This window comes from Triturus cristatus, chromosome 3_2 (assembly GCF_964204655.1).
Source record: "Triturus cristatus chromosome 3_2, aTriCri1.1, whole genome shotgun sequence".
Lineage (NCBI taxonomy): Eukaryota > Metazoa > Chordata > Amphibia > Caudata > Salamandridae > Triturus > Triturus cristatus.
This window is the reverse complement of record NC_140584.1, coordinates 819,672,805-819,693,977: the sequence shown is the minus strand read 5'-3', so window position 1 is coordinate 819,693,977 and position 21,173 is coordinate 819,672,805. Positions and strand designations below refer to the sequence as shown.

Below are 21,173 nucleotides of genomic sequence, written 5' to 3'. Positions count from 1 at the left end.
CACCACTCACAGATCAGTTTCACTGCAGAGAGGGGGCCCAGAGATGAGACTTGTGCAGCACCACTCACAGATCAGTTTCACTGCACAGGACAGGCCCAGAGATGAGACTTGTGCAGCACCACTCACAGATCAGTTTCACTGCAGAGAGGGGGCCCAGAGATGAGACTTGTGCAGCACCACTCACAGATCAGTTTCACTGCACAGGACGGGCCCAGAGATGAGACTTGTGCAGCACCACTCACAGATCAGTTTCACTGCAGAGAGGGGGCCCAGAGATGAGACTTGTGCAGCACCACTCACAGATCAGTTTCACTGCACAGGACGGGCCCAGAGATGAGACTTGTGCAGCACCACTCACAGATCAGTTTCACTGCAGAGAGGGGGCCCAGAGATGAGACTTGTGCAGCACCACTCACAGATCAGTTTCACTGCACAGGACGGGCCCAGAGATGAGACTTGTGCAGCACCACTCACAGATCAGTTCAATTGCACAGAGTGGGCCCAGAGATGAGATTTGTGCAGCACCGCTCCACAGATCAGTTTCACTGCAGAGAGGGGGCCCAGCGATGAGACTTGTGCAGCACCACTCCCAGATCAGTTTCACTGCACAGGACGGACCCAGCGATGAGACTTGTGCAGCACCACTCAAGATCAGTTTCACTGCACAGAGAGGGAGCCCAGAGATGAGACTTGTGCAGCACCACTGCACAGATCAGTTTCACTGCAGAGGGGGCCCAGAGATGAGACTTGCGCAACACCACTCCACAAATCAGTTTCACTGCACAGAGGGGGCCCAGAGATGAGACTTGCGCAGCACCCCTCCACAGATCAGTTTCACTGCATAAAGGGGGTCCAGAGATGAGACTTGTGCAGCACCACTCACAAATCAGTTTCACTGCACAGAGAGGGGGCCCAGCGATGAGACTTGTGCAGCATCACTCCACAGATCAGTTTCACTGCATAAAGGGGGTCCAGAGATGAGACTTGTGCAGCACCACTCACAAATCAGTTTCACTGCACAGAGAGGGGGCCCAGCGATGAGACTTGTGCAGCACCCCTCCACAGATCAGTTTCACTGCATAAAGGGGGTCCCGAGATGAGACTTGTGCAGCACCACTCACAAATCAGTTTCACTGCACAGAGAGGGGGCCCAGCGATGAGACTTGTGCAGCACCACTCACAGATCAGTTTCACTGCACAAAGGGGGCAGCAGACTCACTTCATTGAAGCTGCGGACACAAGGGAATCCTGGCTGTTTGCCTTTAACAACGGCCACACTGAGGCCACTTGATGTTCTTATTTGCAGCAAGTAGACCTCGAGCTGCCCTGTTAGGACAGTATCTGTTAACATAGGCCATCCACTCACACGTGATTGGTTCTACATGTGTGCAAATAATATGCAAATGCGAAAGCTATAGATCCTCTGATCGAGGGTTGGTGACTGCTCCTAAGCCAACAGTGCTTGTGTGCGTTTAAAGCCGTGTGGAAGACGGCAGGCGCGTTTGGGGATCACCGACTTGTCTGGACTAACATCCGCCTGACAATTTCACGAAACCTGGTCCTTAACCACGGACACCTGTGTCACAGGGTTCAGCCTGATGGAGCCTACCTCCGGATCAGGTCAGCTCGGGAGTCAGCACTTGTTCCTTTCAGCTGAAGAACCTCCAGCGAACTGCTGCCCATGCCCGGCTGTCCAACAAGTGCATGTCTTGGACATCTCGATTAAGTGTATAGTAACAGAAGTGAAGGGATGTATTTGTGGAGCGCAAGTTCCCCTCGAGGAGTTTCAAGGTGGTGTGGAAAGAAACAGAAAACAAACGATTACTGTCATCCCACTAGATGGTACTCATTTAATTGACCTCAGGAGGATGAAAGGCTGAGTGGACCCGCTGTGAACTGAACCTGTGATTATGAAGTCAAGCACAGATCCTTGCAGTGGATGCATGCGTCTATGGGCCCCTAACCCCAGCAGGATACAGCAGTACACCTCCTGCTCAGATTCACCGGGAGATGGTACCTGCTCCACTTCAGCTACAACAGGCCTCGGTTCTACTCCCTGCACATCATCCACGGAGCTTTCCAAACCCGGAGCTCATTCCTTTCTGGTCCAATCTAAGAACAGTTCCGTGGCAGTTCCCTGGTACTTCGTCTCTGGGTTCAATTCATTTACTTTCACCAAGGAGGTAAATTTTGATGCACAAGCTCACTGTCGAAGTCTTCGCTCAGTCAGTCGAGATGGTGCCTCCGAGATCTTATAAATGAAAGGCAGTCCGTTCAACCATCAACCCACCGTAGGGCACTCACTGAAAGTTCAGATGCTAAGGGTGCTCTGGAGCCGGAGGCAACCAGCTGAAGGTGTACTTTGAACGTCCTAAATGTTACTTTCTCTCTAAATGGTAAATGAATGCCCACCCTTCCTAGAGAGGCCAGTTTCGCCAGCGTATGTTACCAGATGTGGTGGCAACAAACCAAACAAGTGAATGTGCGAGCAGAGAGAAGCAGGGACAGAGCAGATGCTGCTGGCCAGACCTGCGCCCTACTCCATGTTGCAGCGGTTGCCAAGCAACGATGTAAATGCAAGGAGTAGCAGCAGGGGTTGCCGGACAACAGCATCAGATTCAGGAAGGAGGCAAACGCTGCTGCATGTCTCTGTGAATTAGAGAAACCAGAGAACCATGCATGCCAGGGGCAAAGCCTGCCACCGTGCATATGGTCCAAGTGGCATCATGTTACTGCGCGCGCCTGGAAGCCTCCGCTGTGCTCATCACTTACTACAGGTGCCCTCTCGCTTCTTCCTTTGGCACAGTCATCTCCTACAATGAACTGGGCCATCTGGCACACTGGACGTCCATCTCTACATCCCTCAGATGTGTTTAACATACGTGACTTGTAAACGTGAAATCCATCGTGGGCACAACCAAGGAGAAAGGAGGAGAATGGAGGTCCGTGCAAAGGGAGGGCCGGCGGCTCGACGGGGGATTGGTAAAGTCTCTCTGAAAGAGACAAGAAGGAAGGCCTCTCGCCCCAGCAGAAGCCACTCCTTAAGGAGGAACGAACCGGAAGTGGTACTCCTCTCAACCCAAAAATGGAAATAAGAAGAGGGAGGAGCCCTGGAAGGGTGGGACCCCCATGGAGAATGTGCAACAGTCAAGCCTACCACTGCCCGCTTCCATAAACGCGTCCACGGCACCTGATCTCAGAGGGTGCCAGCGAGTGGGCACTGCGCCAAGGACTGGCACTAGAGTTTAGGAGCGCATAAGAGGGGCCAGGCTTCATACTGCAGGGTGTGCATGTCCTTGTTAACAAACTGTATCAACAATAAAATGAAGAGGTCTGCCATGCTTTAAGCGCATTAAATAGCAAACATTTCAACCTCAAGACATGTGCCTGGCAACAGTAGCACCCTACTGCCGAAATAACTTCGATCTGTGTGCGTTTACAGAGGAACTGACAATCTGTCTTCTACAGGGTTTATTCTACAACTGTAGGATAGTAATTGCTACATAATTTAACTACCACCTCCCAGGAGTTGAAAAGCCAGAATCAAAAAACCTGCTACGGCCGTGCAGGTCTCATCGCTCAGGGACATGGGGAATTTCAAAAACATCATATCCAAATTAAAATGTCCGTAGCAGGTAAACATGAGTCAGAAAGCCAAGTTGTTTTGCTTGGAACGGATGTATTATCAAACGAGCATCGATCTCTTAGCATTATGGGGCCATGTGTTTCTAATTAGAAACACATGGCCCCATAAAGATAAGAAAGTGCTTTGCGACAGCAGCAAAGCAGGCGACCTAGTACGTATGGGAGGCGAAAGGCCGTCAACCAAAAACCCTCATTCCAATGGCAGGCCACTGTTTAGCATAAACGGTGACGCCAGCCAATGGAAATGAGGGGCGGGGCTTTGAGCCCCCTACTGAAATCCCTCTCTCAGAAAATCTCTCACCGAGGCGAGCAACGCCACGCGAGACCTAAAAATCATTTGTATATTTGGTATATATATGAATGTGTATGTTCACAGTGCTTTACAAACAAACTTTGGAAAACCCAATACATTAGACTAGTAAGCAATTATTGTTTAAGTTTATGTGAAACTATATACAATATTAATTTACATAAATACACACACTGCATATTATTGGTTAAAAAGACTTTACAATGATTAAAAAACAACACGACACAGGTTGAAATAAATATGGTACCATTTAATCAAGCTATTTTCCTCCCAGAGCTTGATGGCCTGCCTCAAGAGTTTGCCCACAGCTTCTACAGTAACGCCCTGAAAACAAAATGATAATGCCTCTGATATTCTCTGCTGTTCTTATACCCTCTGCATTCATGGGCCGTAGATAATTCCTTTGAGCGTCAAGTAGGGCTGGACACAAGCACAATATGTGTTTGATGGATTCTTGGCCTGACTTACACAGCCTGCACTAACTGACAATGCAGCCCTTTGATTTCCATACACCATCGACATTCTTAAAAATGAGATAAAAAAGCCTATATTGAATGAAGGCATTCTTCTCCTGAGGCCGCTTATTCAAATCGAGATAGGGTTGCCTTAAGCAAGAAAAGGTTTCCGTGGTGTACCTGTTATGCTTATATCTAGATGCTGCCTCAATATCCCTACTTAGAGTTAAGGTTTTGACTCTCTTTTACATCACAAACCTTTGAGCTGTTCTGGACATAAATGCTAGTGTCGTGTCGCCATCGAGGTGAGAATATATTCTACCAGCAGCTTTACCAGAAGCCTTTCTGAAAGAAATGCTCCCGTCTCCCCGGGTGCAGTTAATGCTTTGTAAATAAGTGCTCTTAAGGTGTTGATTTCTGGCTCTTTAGCATCTATGAAATAAGTGATCCGATTATTGTCAACCAAAGCAGATAACAGAGTCAAGCCTAATTATAATCTTATACGGCATAAAGGGGTCAACTGCCTTAAATGTAACAGTTTTCAAATGCAATTCAAAAACTCAAGGTCTAGCTTTTGGGTATTTGTATGATTCCCAAGTAAGGCCCTGTATAAAAAAAGGGATAATCTTTGCCTTTATGACAACCAACACAGGACCTATTGCTCCTCCCCCGTAAACTGTGGAGAACCTTTTTAGAGCTCATAGTGTACCTGTAATTCTACTTTTTAAGTTCTCAACATGATGTTTCCCAGTGAGATTTTTATATAACACCCTAGTACGGGTATTCCTGGACATCTTCTATTTTAATGCTTCCTATCTTCCAGGGGAACTTGGAACTATTTTGAGCAAAGGGCATTACCTTGGTTTTATTGATATTAATAAGAAGATTATTTTCTAGAATTTTACAATGGGATTCGATCGAGTTGCCTTTGCAGACTGATCTAGGTTGTCGCCCAGATTATCAGTGTAAGCTAAATAGGGTGCTTTAGTGTACACTAGCTTCGAAGCATCGTCTAACCTATGTACTAGTCAGTCTGCTAGGTCAGATATGTACTGGTTAAAAAGAAGTGGGGCTAAAATGCACCCTTGCTATAGACCATCATGAGTAGGAATTTTAGGAGTTAGACCATAACCATCGAACATCTTGACTCTAACGTAGGTTTTACTGTGGATATATATTATCAGATGTAAAACACCTGGGTGAATACCCCCTCCTGAAACTTCCCTCACAGTCTATTTTGATTCACCCAATCGAAGGCTGTTGAAAAGTCTATAAAGCCTTCAAAAAAGTTGTTTTTCTGGATTCGGGCTTTCTGCCAATCATGGTCAAGTCTATGATATTGTCTGTCGTACTGCATTTAGGGCAGAAGCCTGACTGATGGAAAGTTAATCTACTTGATTGTTCAACTCATACCTACAGATGAGATAGGAGGTGTTCAGCAAAACATTTCCTGTCTGCATCCAACAATTCAATGAGGCGATAACTACTGGGCAAATTTTAGGCTGCCTCGCTTATATATAGGATACCAAATTGCTCCTTTCCATGGAAGTAATAACAGACCCAACTGTATGACCGTGATGAACATTGGGGTTAAAATCAACCCCCGTTTTTTAAGGTTAAGGTGCATTAGGGCAACTGGGAGCCCATTAGGGCCAGGTGGCTGTGAGGTTTTGCAATTTTTAATTAGCTTCACGATGTCTACATGGCTGGTTCTAAGTTGTGACCTATCTTCTATGCCTGTCGTGTCTGATTCGAACACCCGTATAGTGCTGTTAAATGCTTTTCCCATTGATCATGTGTTATATGGTAATAACACCCAGCTTTATAGCCTAGGTTTTGATGCCTTGACTGACGATGACTCAAAAATCCTTGTTATTTTTAGTGAACATATGTGTTCTTGTTCTGTGTTTTTTAATATAAAAGATTTTGGTTCCTAGCTTTGATTAAACATTTTTATGGCATATATGTTGCTTGGATTCCCTTTTGCCTTCAATAACTTCCTTAATTCCTTTGTATATTTTGTAGAATAATTTTGCACTCCACTGTGCTTTTGTGCATCCCCTTACGAGTATTTATTATGGGTGCTGTTGCTAGGAGTTAAAAAATGTGGGTGAGAAGAACAGTTAAAGAATTAAATTTACTCTAAATCCCACCATTTGAGTTGTAATAGTTGACAAAAAGCTTGTAAAATGGTTGTAACTGGTTACATCCTTCCTTCCTAACTATTCTTTTCCCCTTTCTCATCGTCAAATCGTCCTTACCTAACCGCTTTCCTGCTTTGTATTCCACGGTTCTAAGTCTTGAGGCGATGTGTTGTGGGTTGTGCTCCCTTTCTATACTATCCGCCTGGAGGCTTTTTGCCCTCGTTGAAATAGTTTGTTATTAAAGTCACCTGTCAGCACAGGATGGTTTCAACATCTTCTAGAATAGTTACTAGTTTCTTCCTATCCCGGGCTTGGTCAAGATGTTATTGGGGGGTCCCTGGAGGAATGATTGGTTGCTTCCTTTAGGAAGTATGGATATTTCCTCTCCTCCAATGGTTTTTTAGTTCTTCCCCCAATCTGATAACACGTCTGCCTCATAAAGGTTGTGGTCAGGCCAACCTATACATGTGATTTCCCTTTGAGAGGTGCTGTTGGTCACAAAATGAATAGAACAAAGATCCCCTGACTTAAGATGATCCAAATCAGTGAAACAATGCCCTGAGAGTATTTTGACGATTCAAAATATCAAATGGACCTTCAGAATCATAACATTAACAAAAGTAGATTTGTGATAGAATATCCATCTCCTGAATTTGAGTGTTGCTGGAATAAACAGGCTCCGGGGTGATTTTCCTCAAGGTCTGCATTTTGGTATTGTTGGTCCCTGGGTATCCACATCTAGTTGCCCATTGATTGCCGTGAACTACACACTTTTTAGATATATGCTCTGCTTTTGAGGCGCAGAATCCCTATTCGGAAGGATAGCCTTGGTAATCAGGGGATTCAATATCACTGTTTCTTCCTGAGAGTGTCGAAGAGCCTATAGCATTTTGGATATTCCTTCCATAATTTTCCGTATTTCTTTCCCTTCACCTTAGTTGTTCCCCCTATTTCCATAGGTTTCAAGTTTGGAAGTTGTATTGATTCCACTGGTGTTACAATCCTTCGTGTCAGTGGCAGAAGTTCTTACTTTCCTTGATTCAGGAGTTTGCGTTGTTTTAGTTTGATTCGTGTTGTTATTTGAAGAGATTCTGGCAGAAGTTAGTGGGTTGTCTTGGCTTTTCGCCCTTTCAGCATCACTTGGTTGTGCTGGTTGTGGTGCTAGCGTTGCTTTTTTGATTGGCAATTTCTCAAAGATAGCATAATTTGTTTGGTCCTCAACCGGTCGAGGAAGGACTATCCGCTTTGATTTCCAAGATATTTGTTTAATTTATGTAGTTTCTTAGAAGCGGCTGAAAGGGGGTAACATTTTCTTCCGGCCCTGATGTGTTAATAAGTGCTATAGAAATTGGATCTTCTTCTTTATCAGTTCCTAAGCCACCTGTGCTTAATTGCCTAGATAGCCCTGTCGTATTAAGTCGTGGATGTGTTAATGTCCTGGCAGTGTCCTCCGTACAGTGGCTCTTTGGTATCTTCTCAGTGTAAGGCCTAATGTCAATCAGTACGCCAGGTATTAATTTATGGCGGCTTGTAATTCTACTGTTGGCATTTGAACTAAAACTTGCATCTCGTGTTTGGGGGGGGGGGGGGGGATTCTCCCTAATGCTCTTTGCATTTGTAGGGCAGCCATCATCTCTCCCAAGAAAATACCATGCAATACACAATGTCTGTAAGTTTCTTTCCTTGATTGTAAAGTTGAATGACTCTCCTTTAGTAATGTGGTGTCAGAGCGCTTTACAGTTACACAGTAGTAGATACAGTAATATCAAATTCACTACAAATTAAATAACCGAAAATCAAAGTTCTGTCACTAATACTAATGTAGTATCATTGTTCAGACAACTGCAAGTACCAGCCAATGTTGGGAAGAAGGGGGGAATTGTTGGTACTGCTAGGATGAACGCACTAAGGTAGCCTGTGATAAATAGCCGTGCGACTGCGGAGATTAGGATCTTGGGCTCTAGAGGAGAAATCTGTTCATAAGCAGTTCTTTGACTTCTTTCTTGAAGGAAATGATCAAGGGATTTGTTCTGACTTTAAGAGGTAATGATTTCCAAATTCTTGGGGCAATCCCCGAGTAGGATCGATTGTAGGTTTTCCTCTTGTGGAATCTTTGAGGTTTCAGAAGAAAGGTGTTGGAGCTTCTGGAGGATCTGGAGCTGCCAAGAGTTCGAGCTTATGGGCAAGATATTTATGTGTTTTGTGGTGGAGGGCTTTATGCGTCATGCAGGCGATTTTAGGATAGATCCGTGCTTCATAAGGGAGCCAGTTGAGAGATTTTAGATCCAGGGTGATGTGGTTGTATTTTTGTAGAGCCAGTATTGAGTTTAGCTGCAGAGTTGAGCGAGGCTCTTAGAGGAGCCAGTTTGGACCTGGATAGTCCGTATAGGGTTGCACTTCCATAGTCCAACCTGGGAATAACTAGGGCTTGTGTTGCATGCTTGAAGTTGTTGGGGGGTGAGGGATAGGAAAGGTTTTAATTTTCTTAAAATATTTATTTGGTGATTTGCTGCTTTGGTGGTGGCACTGATGTGCTTTTCGCATGTTGAGATTCTTGTCAAGAGTTACGCTCAGTGATTTTGTAAAGTCAATGAGTTGTGGAATGCACTAGAGGGCTGTACGTTGTTTCAACCATTCTTCAATGATATGCGACTGGTTGGGTGTGGCGATTAGGAGGAGCTTAGTTTTTGGAGAATTTAGTTTGAGGTGATTTGCTACCAGCCAGTTTTGAGTTTCCTTTCGAGTTGTGTTGAGTGCACTGATGCCTTCTGGGGCGGAGACTTTTATGTATAGTTGGGTATCATTGGCATACATGTGATAGTGGATATTGGATGAGCTCAGAATTTCTGTTGGGGACTCCATGAATATGTTGAAAAGAGTGGGCGAAAGAGAGGAGCTTTGCGGGAACCCTAATGTGATCGGCGTGGACTGCGAAAGTGAGTGATTAAGGGTGATATGGTTTGGTTGCCACTGTGGCGGACTGATCCTTCAAAGTGTCTGTCATTTTGGTTAAGGTGTTACTAAAGGCACTCATGGCGGCTAGAACTGGATATGCCGGGTGACTAGGTCATTTCCTTTGGATACCATCGGGTTTGAGAAATGCTGTTTAAAATAGGATGCCTGTGGGGTACCTTTAATGGCATTTTGTGGGCCTGGCAGTATCTCTGCAGTGATTTTATCATTTTGTAGCTGTTGAGATGTTGATAGGGGACCTACCAATGGCTATTAATTTGAGCTAGTCCAAATATTCGTTATGTTCAAATAATCTAGTGAGTATCCCATTGTATCCTTCATATTTGTATCTGAAATAGGGGTAGAGTTTCATCCTGACGTTTCTGCTCTATCATATAGGGATTCCCCATATGAGTCATCTGAGAGAACTGACTGTGACTAACTGAGGAGTGGAGGGGGGGCATTTATTTGGGCTATGACAGCGATTTGATTTTCTTTTGTAGAGGACTTGTTCCTTTAATTGCAGTTACAGGGCTAGATGAAGCTAGAGAAGAGCTCATTCGAGATTGGAAAGCAAAACAAGACTTGATGGAACATTTGTACATCTTTATTTACTATGTAAATTCTTATTTTTTCCTGGCCCCTTATTGTCCGTGGGTTGGTTAGCAGCAACACTATGGACAATGCTCTTCGTGGGCTTCTGGGTGTTTTTGAGGTGTCTGGGCCGAATCCCTGCTTGTTTTTGTCCCCTCGTCTTTATCTTGAGCGTCGACCCTCTTTCGCTGAACTTATTCATTCAAGGTCAGGTTAAATGTATCCTTAAGTTGAGGATTACTTCTGGATGGAACTGGATTCCCCTTTACCTTGCCAATTATTAACAGAATTTCCTCCCTTGATTCTTGTTGTGGCTTCCACCCCCAGACTTGATGGTGTTTGGGCCTCACTTACTAAGATTCACAGACCCCAGAGGGGACTTCAACCGGCCCTCTGATTTGTGGAATGTTACGTCCGCAGTTACAGAGAATCGGCCCCTTGGTGGCCGTACCGCTGGGCCACCCTGCCGCATTCACAAACTCATTTGGCTCCCAAAGAAAGTAGGATACAGTAGCGGCCTCAAGCCGAAGTTGATGCATGGGGCTTAGACTTAAGGCTGTTCCAGTAGTATGTATTGCAATCTGGGTCTCTACTGCTGCCTAGTATCTTCTTTAATGGTGTCCCTAATTGAACCTTCTCTGTGGGCATAAGCTAACTTCTTACATCCGGCCAGGATCATCAAATCACTAGACCTAGTGTTAAAGGAGAGTTAGGAAAAAAGATTCACGCGTCAAACTCCCCTCCCCTAACAATCGCTGCCTCCACCCATAACCAGAATATTCCTGAAAATTCATGTCTGTCTGTTGTAAATTGTAATGGCAATTTGAGGGTCTCCTCCCCTCTAGTGATCCCGCTCGGGCACTTTTGAAGACCCCACGTCCAGCCGCAAGCTGAATAGACGATGTACACTTTACACTGGTGGCTGGAAAGAAGACGAAGTCTCCGAGTGTGACGATCAGGGAGGAGGGGCAGAGTAACAGAGGAAATGGCTTGAATAAGAAGCAAGAAAATGATATTAATTAGCCAAACTCACTCTAAATATTGGTATTGTACATAAAACGTCTTTCGACAGCTGTCTGTAGATGAGACTAAAACACCTTTACGATTGTTAAGTTTCCTAGAAGTTTAAACCTTTAAAATCTTTATTTATAGAATTAATTTGCTGTGTTCTGATTGCCTGGCTCCCCCATCCCATGTGGCAGGGGGTCCAAACAAAGGAACCCCCAGCAATAAAATAAAATGTTGAAAATTATTTGTATTGGAGGATTTGCGAATCCAGCATCGAGGGTCACAAATATAGCATAGGATTCACAAGTGCTATAAAAATAGAATGGGAGAAAAAATTGTTCAGTGCAATTTTTGACAAACGCAGCGGGCTGGGAGCAGGGCCTTGCGTACTCCAGTCCCAGATAACAGCCCCTGCTGCAGCCGCTTGAGGTCAGTCGCCACTGTGCATGGCAGCAGTATGTGTGCAGAGAGCATTGGCTTCATGAGGAGGGTTGTGTGCTGGGTCTGAGTGAAGGCCAACGCTGCAGCCCATCCATGCTGTGCGGGGCTGTGAAGTTGGCCACCCCCAGATGGTAGGGAGTATAGCGCTTGGCCACATGCCAGCTCCTGTGGCTAAACCCTCACGGTCCAAGACCATGCACATGTTGGGCATAGGGAACGGATGTATGTGGTATATGTTTAAATAAATAATTGAAAAAAACAAGGTTAAAGTAAAGTGTTAGCTTATGGTTAACTTTGATTATAACACATTAACATATGTTTAAAGAAACCTTAGAAAACAATGTACACCTACAGTCCAGAGTACAGTTAGTTACGATGCAAATTAAAACCTAAAACCAGTGAAATTTGCAACTTCTATTTAGGACCGCAATCCAAAATTAGCACAACAGGCATGCAAACCATAACTTGCACACCAGAGCAATACTTATAAGCCCACAATATTTTTCCAATAAATAACAACACCTAAATGCAAAATATATGTAAACAACAACATGTACTAAAACCAATAAATTATACTGTGTTCATGGCCATCTCTGACAAAGTGGCAAGGGTAATGTGATATATAATCGGATCTGCTAGATGATTCTCAATATTTGTAATTGGTTCTTTTTCATTAAGGTAAGGTCAGCAGCGTTGCATTAGGAATGTGAGATATAGTTTATATGGCAATCGTGAGTTATGAACAGTTGTCTTAGTCATAACGTGCCCATTTCAGTGCATGTTTATCTCCTTTATTTCATAGGCATTCATCTGGAGGTTTCACTTTAGCGATGGAAAGATCGTTTAGTTCCAGGGGGTCTAAATTGGAGGGGTTGATGATGATGTGCAAACCAGATTGGAAAATTCCCATAGAATTTCGAGTAGTTTTTTTCAATGGATATTTGGATGTGGAAATTCTGTTTCAGTTGTAGGCCTTCTTTGCATTTTTGTTGCAAGATTTGTTCATCCTGTTGTGTGTTTGTAGGTGTGTTTTGTTCAGTCAGTTGGATTTGTACCATGATTGTTGATGGGTACATATTGATGTTTTTAGCTTTTTTTTAATATCTTCATTCATCCAAAGATTTTTCTGTTTCAGTTTTAGTTTTCTTGAAGTTTTCAGGGCGATAACTTGGTTGAAGCCAGTGTTCATCCAGTCATATAGCTTCTCTATTGAGGTAATCTGATTCATCTGCTGTATGTTATTTGTTAGGCTGGTCTCACATTCCATCATGACAACATTGTATGTTGTCATGAGAGAGAGTGAGATTTGGTTGTAGTTTTATTTGAATGTTATTATTCATTGCGATGAGGAAATGGTTGCACCATGAACAGTAGCAATTTCTGTGATGTTCGCTAGGTCCAGATTTCAGAAGACAGTGTCAGTTGTCTGTCCAACTATGTGGGTTGGTCCCAGAGGCGCAACTAGAGCCAAATTTCGGGGGAGGCTGAGCAAAAATTTCGGGGGGGCTGAGCAAAAATTTCGGGGGGGGCTGAACTTTAAGCAATAGGCAGAGTGGAGCTGCAGGGGCTCTTAGAAGGGCTGAAACAACAGCGAGGCCTCATAAACATGCGAATGGTCTTTTAAAGACCTGTGAAGTGCTCGGGTGCGGCTTCTTTTTTGCCCGGGAAGGTGTCTCATCCCGGGCTGCCACACACGACGGGGGGGGGGGGGGCTGAAGCCCCGTGAGTCCAATGGGTGTTGCGCGCCTGGTTGGTCCAGATGTTATTTGGGAGAGATTGAGGACAGTTAATCCAGAAGTGATGGTATTAAGTTGTGGCATTTATGGTTTGCCAAGCCAAATGTTTATGTCAGCGTGGACACATAAGTAAGAGTATTTAATGGTTAGGTCTAAAAAGACATCTGTGAATGTTCCATTCTTTGGCGGTCTGTATAGTAGTAGAGGAGACTCTCATCCTATATGTATTTATTCCATTTTGGGGATGGTATGTCTCTCTTGAATATCACTGCAAGACCTCCTCATTTTTTGTCTTGGCAGTCTGCATGAAGCATTGGTATCCTGTTGGAATTGCCTGCTACAATAATAAAGGCATATTATCTCCCAGACAAGCATCTGTGATGAAAAAGAGATCTGTGTTTGGCAAATAGCGGGCAATAGATGTTTTCTTGTCTTTTGGATACTGATCTGGCATTGGTGAGCATAGAGCATAGGTAGGAGGCAAGGTATGAGTAAAGTAGAAGGTTTTTGTAATTGTAGGTTTCACTGTTGAATGCATTCTGTACAGAGGGGGCTTCTCTGGAGGATTCGTGCCATCTCTGCCCTCTGCAAAGATACATAGTAGTGACTTGGTAGGATATCCCTTGGTGTTGGAGTATTAGGGTTTGCGCTGTTGGAAGCGTTGAGTATTTGGGCTGCTACTGTCTTGTGAAGTTCCAGTGTGTGCAAGTAGAGATGAGGGAGGGGAGGGACTTCATGACCTATTCAAGGCTTCACCTTTCATGAGTCATGGGGCCTGCCCACACTCAACAGTGTTAATACATAGCATAATACACTCTGCACATCTGCATACCTGGTGTGTAGTAAAGGACATATATGCACAAAGCAAAGTGTAATATGCTAGTCATTAACATTTTTGAGTGTGGGCTGGTGAATCCGAGGTTATTACTACACTTCTTCCTTGTACCCAGCCCAGGGGTCTGTGAATCCCACAGCAAAATCCGTTTCTCTTTACACTCAGCACAGATGCTTCAGCTGAGCCAAGGTCGTTGGGAATGCTCTCCCTGCCCCTTTATAGCTACTTTTTTTCTTTTTTTTTCAGAATACCCATGCACCTGCATTCTGGAATGGCGGCCGCATTACTTTTCATGAAGGTACAGCCAGCAGAGAGTTTTGGGTCTGCAAATACGGTTTTGAGGTCACAGTCCTAAAATGGCAAATGGGAGAAAAAGTTCCCTTTTTAAAAACGACTTTCTTAAAAACTACTGAATACATTTACACCAGACCAAGCAAAGACACTTCCTAAAGATCAACTTTCATGCCAAGTTTGGTGTGATTCTATTCAGCCATATTTTCGGTATCGAAAAGCAAAGAATCCTATGGGAGTTAAATTGGGAAATGTCATTTTATGCCTGTGCTTGTCAGATATGCACAAAACCTGCCATACCAAACCGAAAGTAGGTGAACATTTTTATTGGAATGTTTTGTGCTGACCAAATTAAAAACTATTATAATAAAATAATATGTATTTTTAATGGAAACTGATTTAACCATAACTACAAAGCTGCTGTCATTGCCTGTGTAACATACATATTTGTATATGCAGATACATAGATATTGGCTATGTCATGAAGGTAAATATATTGAAATAGTTTCTATTGTTTTCAAATTATATGCAGGATTGTTCATGTTTCAGGCAGACTTCAGTCGACTCCATAACTTTGGAAAGCCACTCGGAAGCGAGCATTCAACAGTACCTGGTATGAAAAAAATTATATTTCATTGTACAGTGTTGATAATAGGATTTTCAGTATCATATGAACAAGTGTGGTGTCATATGTTTCAATCTGAGTGATAGTTCAAATATTGTTTAGGAATTCGTAACCAAGATTAATTCTTATCCCCATGCTCACTTGAAACCCCTTTGCCCACCTGATACTCCATCAGCAATGCACCCTCAACATGTAGTTATCCCTGCAACCCCGCTTACAGTGCCCCCCCCACCTCATTTGATATTTCTTATAACTCTTTCTCAATCTTGAAGATATCAACAAACTCTCCAGACCCTAATAGTAAAACAAAATGATTGCTGCTCTCAGGAAATCTGCAGTCTGTACAACAGCAAGTAAAAGCCCTACAGCAGAGAGGTCCTCCTTAAACCACGAGTCTACTCATTGAAGAAACTGCGTGCATCACCTACCGCTTTGTACATCTACTTCTTGAATGAGATACACAGTGACACCAATTAGATGCTATTTAGTGTTGTATTCAAGCCAGTAAGGGGAAACATATATGCCGGAATGTGTACACAGAGAAAAATAAGCTAGCCAAATAAATTGCTTTGATATTGCGCTGTTGCATTTGTTTCATTGCAGACTGCGAGGGTGTTTTTTGTTCACAAGTTAGAATCTTGACGTTTATTCATGGCATTCACCAACTTACACTCAAATATAAGAATAAATGTGACACTACTATACTTCTTCCAAAATTACTGTATAGTTGGGTCCAGAGTTAAACAGCCTGTGGTACACCTCGCAATGCTTTTTTTCTGTGTGGTGCATTTGTTCTCTCTTATATTCAAATCAATAGATGTTTTAAACAAGGATGGTGTTTTACTGTTGATTTACAACAAGGTCACTAGTACTTTCTTTCCAGGTCGAAGAGCTGCCGCCGCCGCGGGCTCCCCCAACACACAAAGGGGAAACAAGGCCTCTGTTGTCCTGCAATGCTGCACACTACCAGCTCCAGGTGGAATTAGGTACCAGTGGATTTCCTATTGACACTGAAGATAGATTTGTTAAATTGTTTAGCATTGCCCCATAATGGGGTTACGAAATAGGATTGCTGCTCATCACATTTCATGATCTTGCTGAAGAGGCATGCTCTGTCATTATAGAGGCAAACATATTTCCTATGATGTTGTTCTATTATTGGTACATTACTGTTACAACATTGAATTTGTTAATAAAAACAAGAGAATGTCTCAAAATGCCTCCTAATGTGCAATATTGCTGCACACATGAGAGATTCAACCAAGCCTCCTTAACAGTGAGAATAACAGAGCCAAAAGCAATTACAAAATTCTGCTTTTAAGAAATTCCTCACTACTTAAAGAGGTGTCATGCCATGCTTGAATACCTTTAGCTATTAAACTACATATCTTCTCTGTCTCTCTCTCTTGTTCTGGTTATTGAAACAGGTTGCTCACAGGAAATTCATGTTGCTGTAATTATTGCCTTACAGTATGTTGATAGATAGACAATGTTCTGTACCATATTTCAAACTCATGATCTTCTTAGATGGTCCTGCACATGATCTTAAGTATCTCCTTAGTATAGAGATCTCTGTGCAAGCTGCAAGCCAAAGAGTCGATACTTTGACTCTACCCTTATTCTTCCATAGTCAATAAATTAATTTCCAGTGAGCTGGGTAATAGTGTCATCTTCTGTTTGACACCCAAGACACCCTTCCGTGCGTGTTATTTGCTAGAGGTGCTAGAGTGCAATGGTCAGTATTTTTTTATTATGATTAAATGCTCAAGTAAGGCGCCACTGCAGCCAACTATTCCATGACTATATCCATTGGGGTCTATACACAATGGTAAATTTGGTCATAAGCATAGGTTTATGACTAAATTTAGCTTATTTATGCGTGCCAGAAATTCACACAGGGATTATGCCTGCAGATCTTTCCACTATCTGTAAATCCCACTCAAGAGGTGGGAAGGGGATGTTCCAAAGTATGATTTGTTTTGGGAGTTTGGGAATACACTTAGTTGTCAAAACGTTGGTACATGTCCCAGTTTCTGCTCCTTGATACAGAATGAAATAAAACTATATTCTGGTAACAATAATTAGAAAGAATCTGTTAATAAACCCACTTAAGTGGCACTTTGAGTAAACCTTTTTACTTCCGAAAATGACTACTTTGTAACTGAAGAAATGAGAAGTTCCTGAGATTCACTCAAGTTTTTTTGCAAGTTTATACACTTTTTTCAATATAAGACCTGCTGTCCTGGTGTCCTTTCTGTCCAGCAAACACTGCTATCTCTGTAAAATCGCTGGTTGTATTGATCTGGAACCAATCCCAAGGTGCACAATCAGGAGGAGCTGCCGAACCGGTTAGTGCAGGTTAGTATAAGAATAAGCCAAAGTTTACCAAATGTATTAGCAAAATTCTGGGTGGTTTCCATTCACATACAGATGTACATTCATATTGCTCAAATTCCCCAAAAATGCAGTTCATATTTCATTTCATTTGATAATGACCTGTGTATACTTCCAATACATTTAAATGTTCAAAAGTAATGCGTCCCAATGCACTCCAGGTCACTGTTACTCTTCACCAGGGGAAGGTGTGAACCTATCACTTGCATCTAGCATCTTCTGGTGAGGCACCAAACAGTTCTCTATGGCTTTAGTGACCTGAAATGCATTGGACGCATCACTTTTGGACATTCAGGTGTATTGGAAGTATACATAGATCGTTATACAATCAAGTGAATTATGAACGGCATGCTTTTTGGAATTTGAACGACATGCATAAACATACGTATGTGAAAGGAAAACACGAAGACTGATCACCTTGATCAGGTAAAATAGGCCAAGTGCATGTCCCCTATTCTCCATTTTGGCTACAGCTCTTGAATAGAAGAGATCAGGTGCAGGTCATAGATAGGCTACAGACATTTCTTCACATAGAATAGTTCCTTTAGCAAAATGCAGCATCTAATCTAATTTCTAATTACAGGAAAAGGATTCAACAATTTAACTTCAGTTTACCTCGCACGTCACACACCCAGTGGAAGAATGGTAACAGCCAGGCTCACAGATCTCGAAAACTGCTCCGACGAACATCTCCGCATACTGCAGGTGGGTGCATAAGGCCTTGGCCTGATGCTTATTGAGCAAAGCACTCACTCTGTTTTATTAGAGTCATAATGATCAACAAGAAAAAGTATGGATGTTTGAATGAATACTGCATTGTTTAAAGTCTGGGTGGCTGTGATTTGGGATTAAAAAAAAAAACATGAATACCAGCAGACAGTAGGAGTCAGGGCAAAGATTATCAGTGGTCTGTGAATCTAGTACACATCCTTTTCACTTTTGTGAGTCTATGTAGTTTGTGCCCTGTGACACTGACTCTGATCAAAAAAACTTATCGGATTCTCGTCTTGTGTGACCTGCTTAATCACTCCTATGTTTGAACTATATCCGTCGCGAATCCTTATGTTCTACTATAATCTCTGTATTTCCTCTTGCATATAAGTTACCTGCTGTGAAGCGCTCTGATACCCTCGCATCCAGCTAGCGCTATATAAAACTCCTAAAATAAAATAAATTTCATCTATAAAACCTAAACTGAATACAGTTGTATCATCATGCTTGTTTCAGCTGGACATTGATTAAAATAACAGAGAACTCTGGGCTGAGTTCATTCTTCTAACTCTGAATAACATAGTAATTGGGCATCCAGTACCAGATTCCTGGAAGGGGCAGAGGTGGTGGCCATCTTCAAAAAAGGTGACAGAGAGGACCCTGCCAACTACAGACCAATTAGTTTAATTGATGTGATCCAAAAAGTGGTAGGCAGGGTCATCCTAACCAGGATTCAAGCCTGGATCGATGAAGATGGTATCCTGTCACACTTCCAGGCGGGATTCAGGCAAGGGGTCGGAACTATTGACCAGGTTTTCAGATTCTGTACAATCTACTGGAAATCCGTCATTATTGAAGGGGGTAGCCTCTATTTGGCATTTATCGACCTTAAAACAGCCTTTTACTTGGTACCCAGGTCAAAATTGTGGCAATTCCTGGCTGATCTGGGTATTCCCCCCCTAATTTTGGACCTCCTTAAGCGGCTTCATGAGGGTAATTTCGCGAGAGTCAGGTGGGGGCTTCAGGGCCAGATGACTGAGAGAATAGCAGTAAGGCGGGGTGTCCGCCAGGGTTGTGTTTTGGCGCCGACCCTGTTCTCTCTCTTCATAAATGGGGTGGCAGACTATTTGAGAGATGACGGGGTCGACGCCCCAACCCTGAGTGGGGAAAGATCACCCCCATGTCTCCCTCTAAAAGATTTAGGAATAACATCAGGGTGGACAAATGTAATCTGGAGCTTGTGACCGCATTTGATTACCTTGGGGTGAGGGTTAATAACAAGCTGAATTGGGCACCTCACCTTTCTAAAATGCTCCTGAACCACAAACGAGCCACAGGAGCTATAGCCAGGCATCAGAGGCTATCATATAGCCGACCAATAGCTGCAGTAACTATGGTCTACCAGGGGAAGGCCTTATCAGCTTCTCTCTACGGGGCGGAACTATGGGGATTCGATAACGTAACAGAGCTGATAAAATCGGAAAATAAGTTCTTTAGAGATATTCTTTCACACTCCCAATCTACACCATTAGTTCCTCTTCGCAGTGACCTTGGTAGACACCCTATAAATGATGTGGCAAGGCTGCGCCCTTTACTGTACTGGGTCAGGCTTAGAAGGTCTCCGGACCTAAGTCAGTATGCCGCGGCTCTGAACGACTTACTTCATCTTGGAGCATGCCATAAGATTCCGTGGTTTTCCAAATTAAAAAAACTGGTGTTGGAGCTAGGTTTGGGCGAGTTTTGGGAGAATCAGCAGCCACCTCCCAAACCCATTGTTAAAAAAAAATCTACTGGGATTGGGTTAATGCTACTACTTTGAGGTCACAGAGAGGTTCCCTTACTGAAAAATGTATAAGTGTTAAACCAGCTCCCAGTTTGGAGATGCTGCTGGACCTTATTGAATCCCCCATTGATAGGTCACTTTACCTCAAATTAAGGTATGGCACACTCCCACTACATGAGTTTCAAGCAGGGTGGAGTGGCGGGTCGGAGGTTGCTAAGGGTTGCCCAGGCTGTGCATCCACTACGGAATCTATTGGCCATTTTCTGTTTGCCTGTCGGGCCTATAAACAACCGAGGTCTAGATGGCTGAAACCCGTATGCGTCAATCTGGGATGCAGGTCACATTTGGTGGCCTTGCGTATTCTAACGTATGAAACGACAGTGCCCAGTATCATCTGTGGGACTGCCAAGTTTCTGGGCAGGGCTTGGAGGATAAGGCAGAGGCCTCTCGAGAAGTACCACTAATTGAGCAAAACTCCATCCTTCTTACCTCTGCCCCACCCCCTAAGTGAATGCATCTGTTGTCCCATTTTTTGGAGGTAATGAATTACGTTGTTTTAATTATGTTGATATTTTATTCTTGTATATACGGGGAACCCGTCGTTGTCGTGGGTTCTTTTTACTCATTGTTTTACAATGTTTTATACTTTTATGATATTTTTATATATCGAATAAAGTTACTACAACAACGATTAAAATGAATCTTTCCCTTTCTTATATCCAAGGATCATTCATTTGTTTTTTTTTGACAGTGGCATTGCCCCTTGTTCGGACTCATTGAAGAAACATAGAAAAAGGCTGCAACTGTATGTTGCCGCTTCCACCAATTTATAGGCGCTATGGGGAAGTCTGTGCACTATCTAGACCATTTGGAACTTCCTGCATTAATCTCTTCACCAGGAAACTGAGTGTAGAAACTATTAAAAGACTTGCAGACCCAACTCTTTTGCTAAGACTTTGGTTTGGACTCTGTTGAATTCTTTTGATGTTTGCGCCTCCTCTTTACCTATCCTCTTTTTCCTTGACTTCTGAGGCTCCTGTCCAGTTGCAATAACAATATACCTAGTCAGCAAATAAATAAATCCGGATGTATGGATTATCTGTTCCCATACTTTCTTTTGGCTTCCAGTAGAAGAATGCATTCAGTTTAAAGCACTGTGTGTAGCTGATGTAGCCTACCCACTAGGGCCACCCTTCTCCACAAGTAAACACAGTGTACTCAGGGGAGAGAGCTTTGTTCCAGTAATAGC

The 21,173-nt window shown here is 43.2% G+C and overlaps 1 protein-coding gene across 3 annotated transcripts in view; it reads left to right on the top strand.

The window, feature by feature from the left end:
• Window positions 1–21,173, top strand: part of STRADB (STE20 related adaptor beta) — a 390,751-nt gene that overhangs the window by 305,032 nt on the left and 64,546 nt on the right. For 2 of the 3 annotated variants that reach the window (XM_085648993.1, XM_085648992.1), the window contains exons 3-5: window positions 14,944–15,024; window positions 15,920–16,022; window positions 18,014–18,135. In XM_085648993.1, the coding sequence (XP_085505119.1) occupies window positions 14,944–15,024; window positions 15,920–16,022; window positions 18,014–18,135 (306 nt within the window). Of the gene's footprint in view, window positions 1–14,366; window positions 14,419–14,943; window positions 15,025–15,919; window positions 16,023–18,013; window positions 18,136–21,173 lie in introns of all 3 variants that reach the window. The other variant, XM_085648991.1, reaches the window with a different exon arrangement.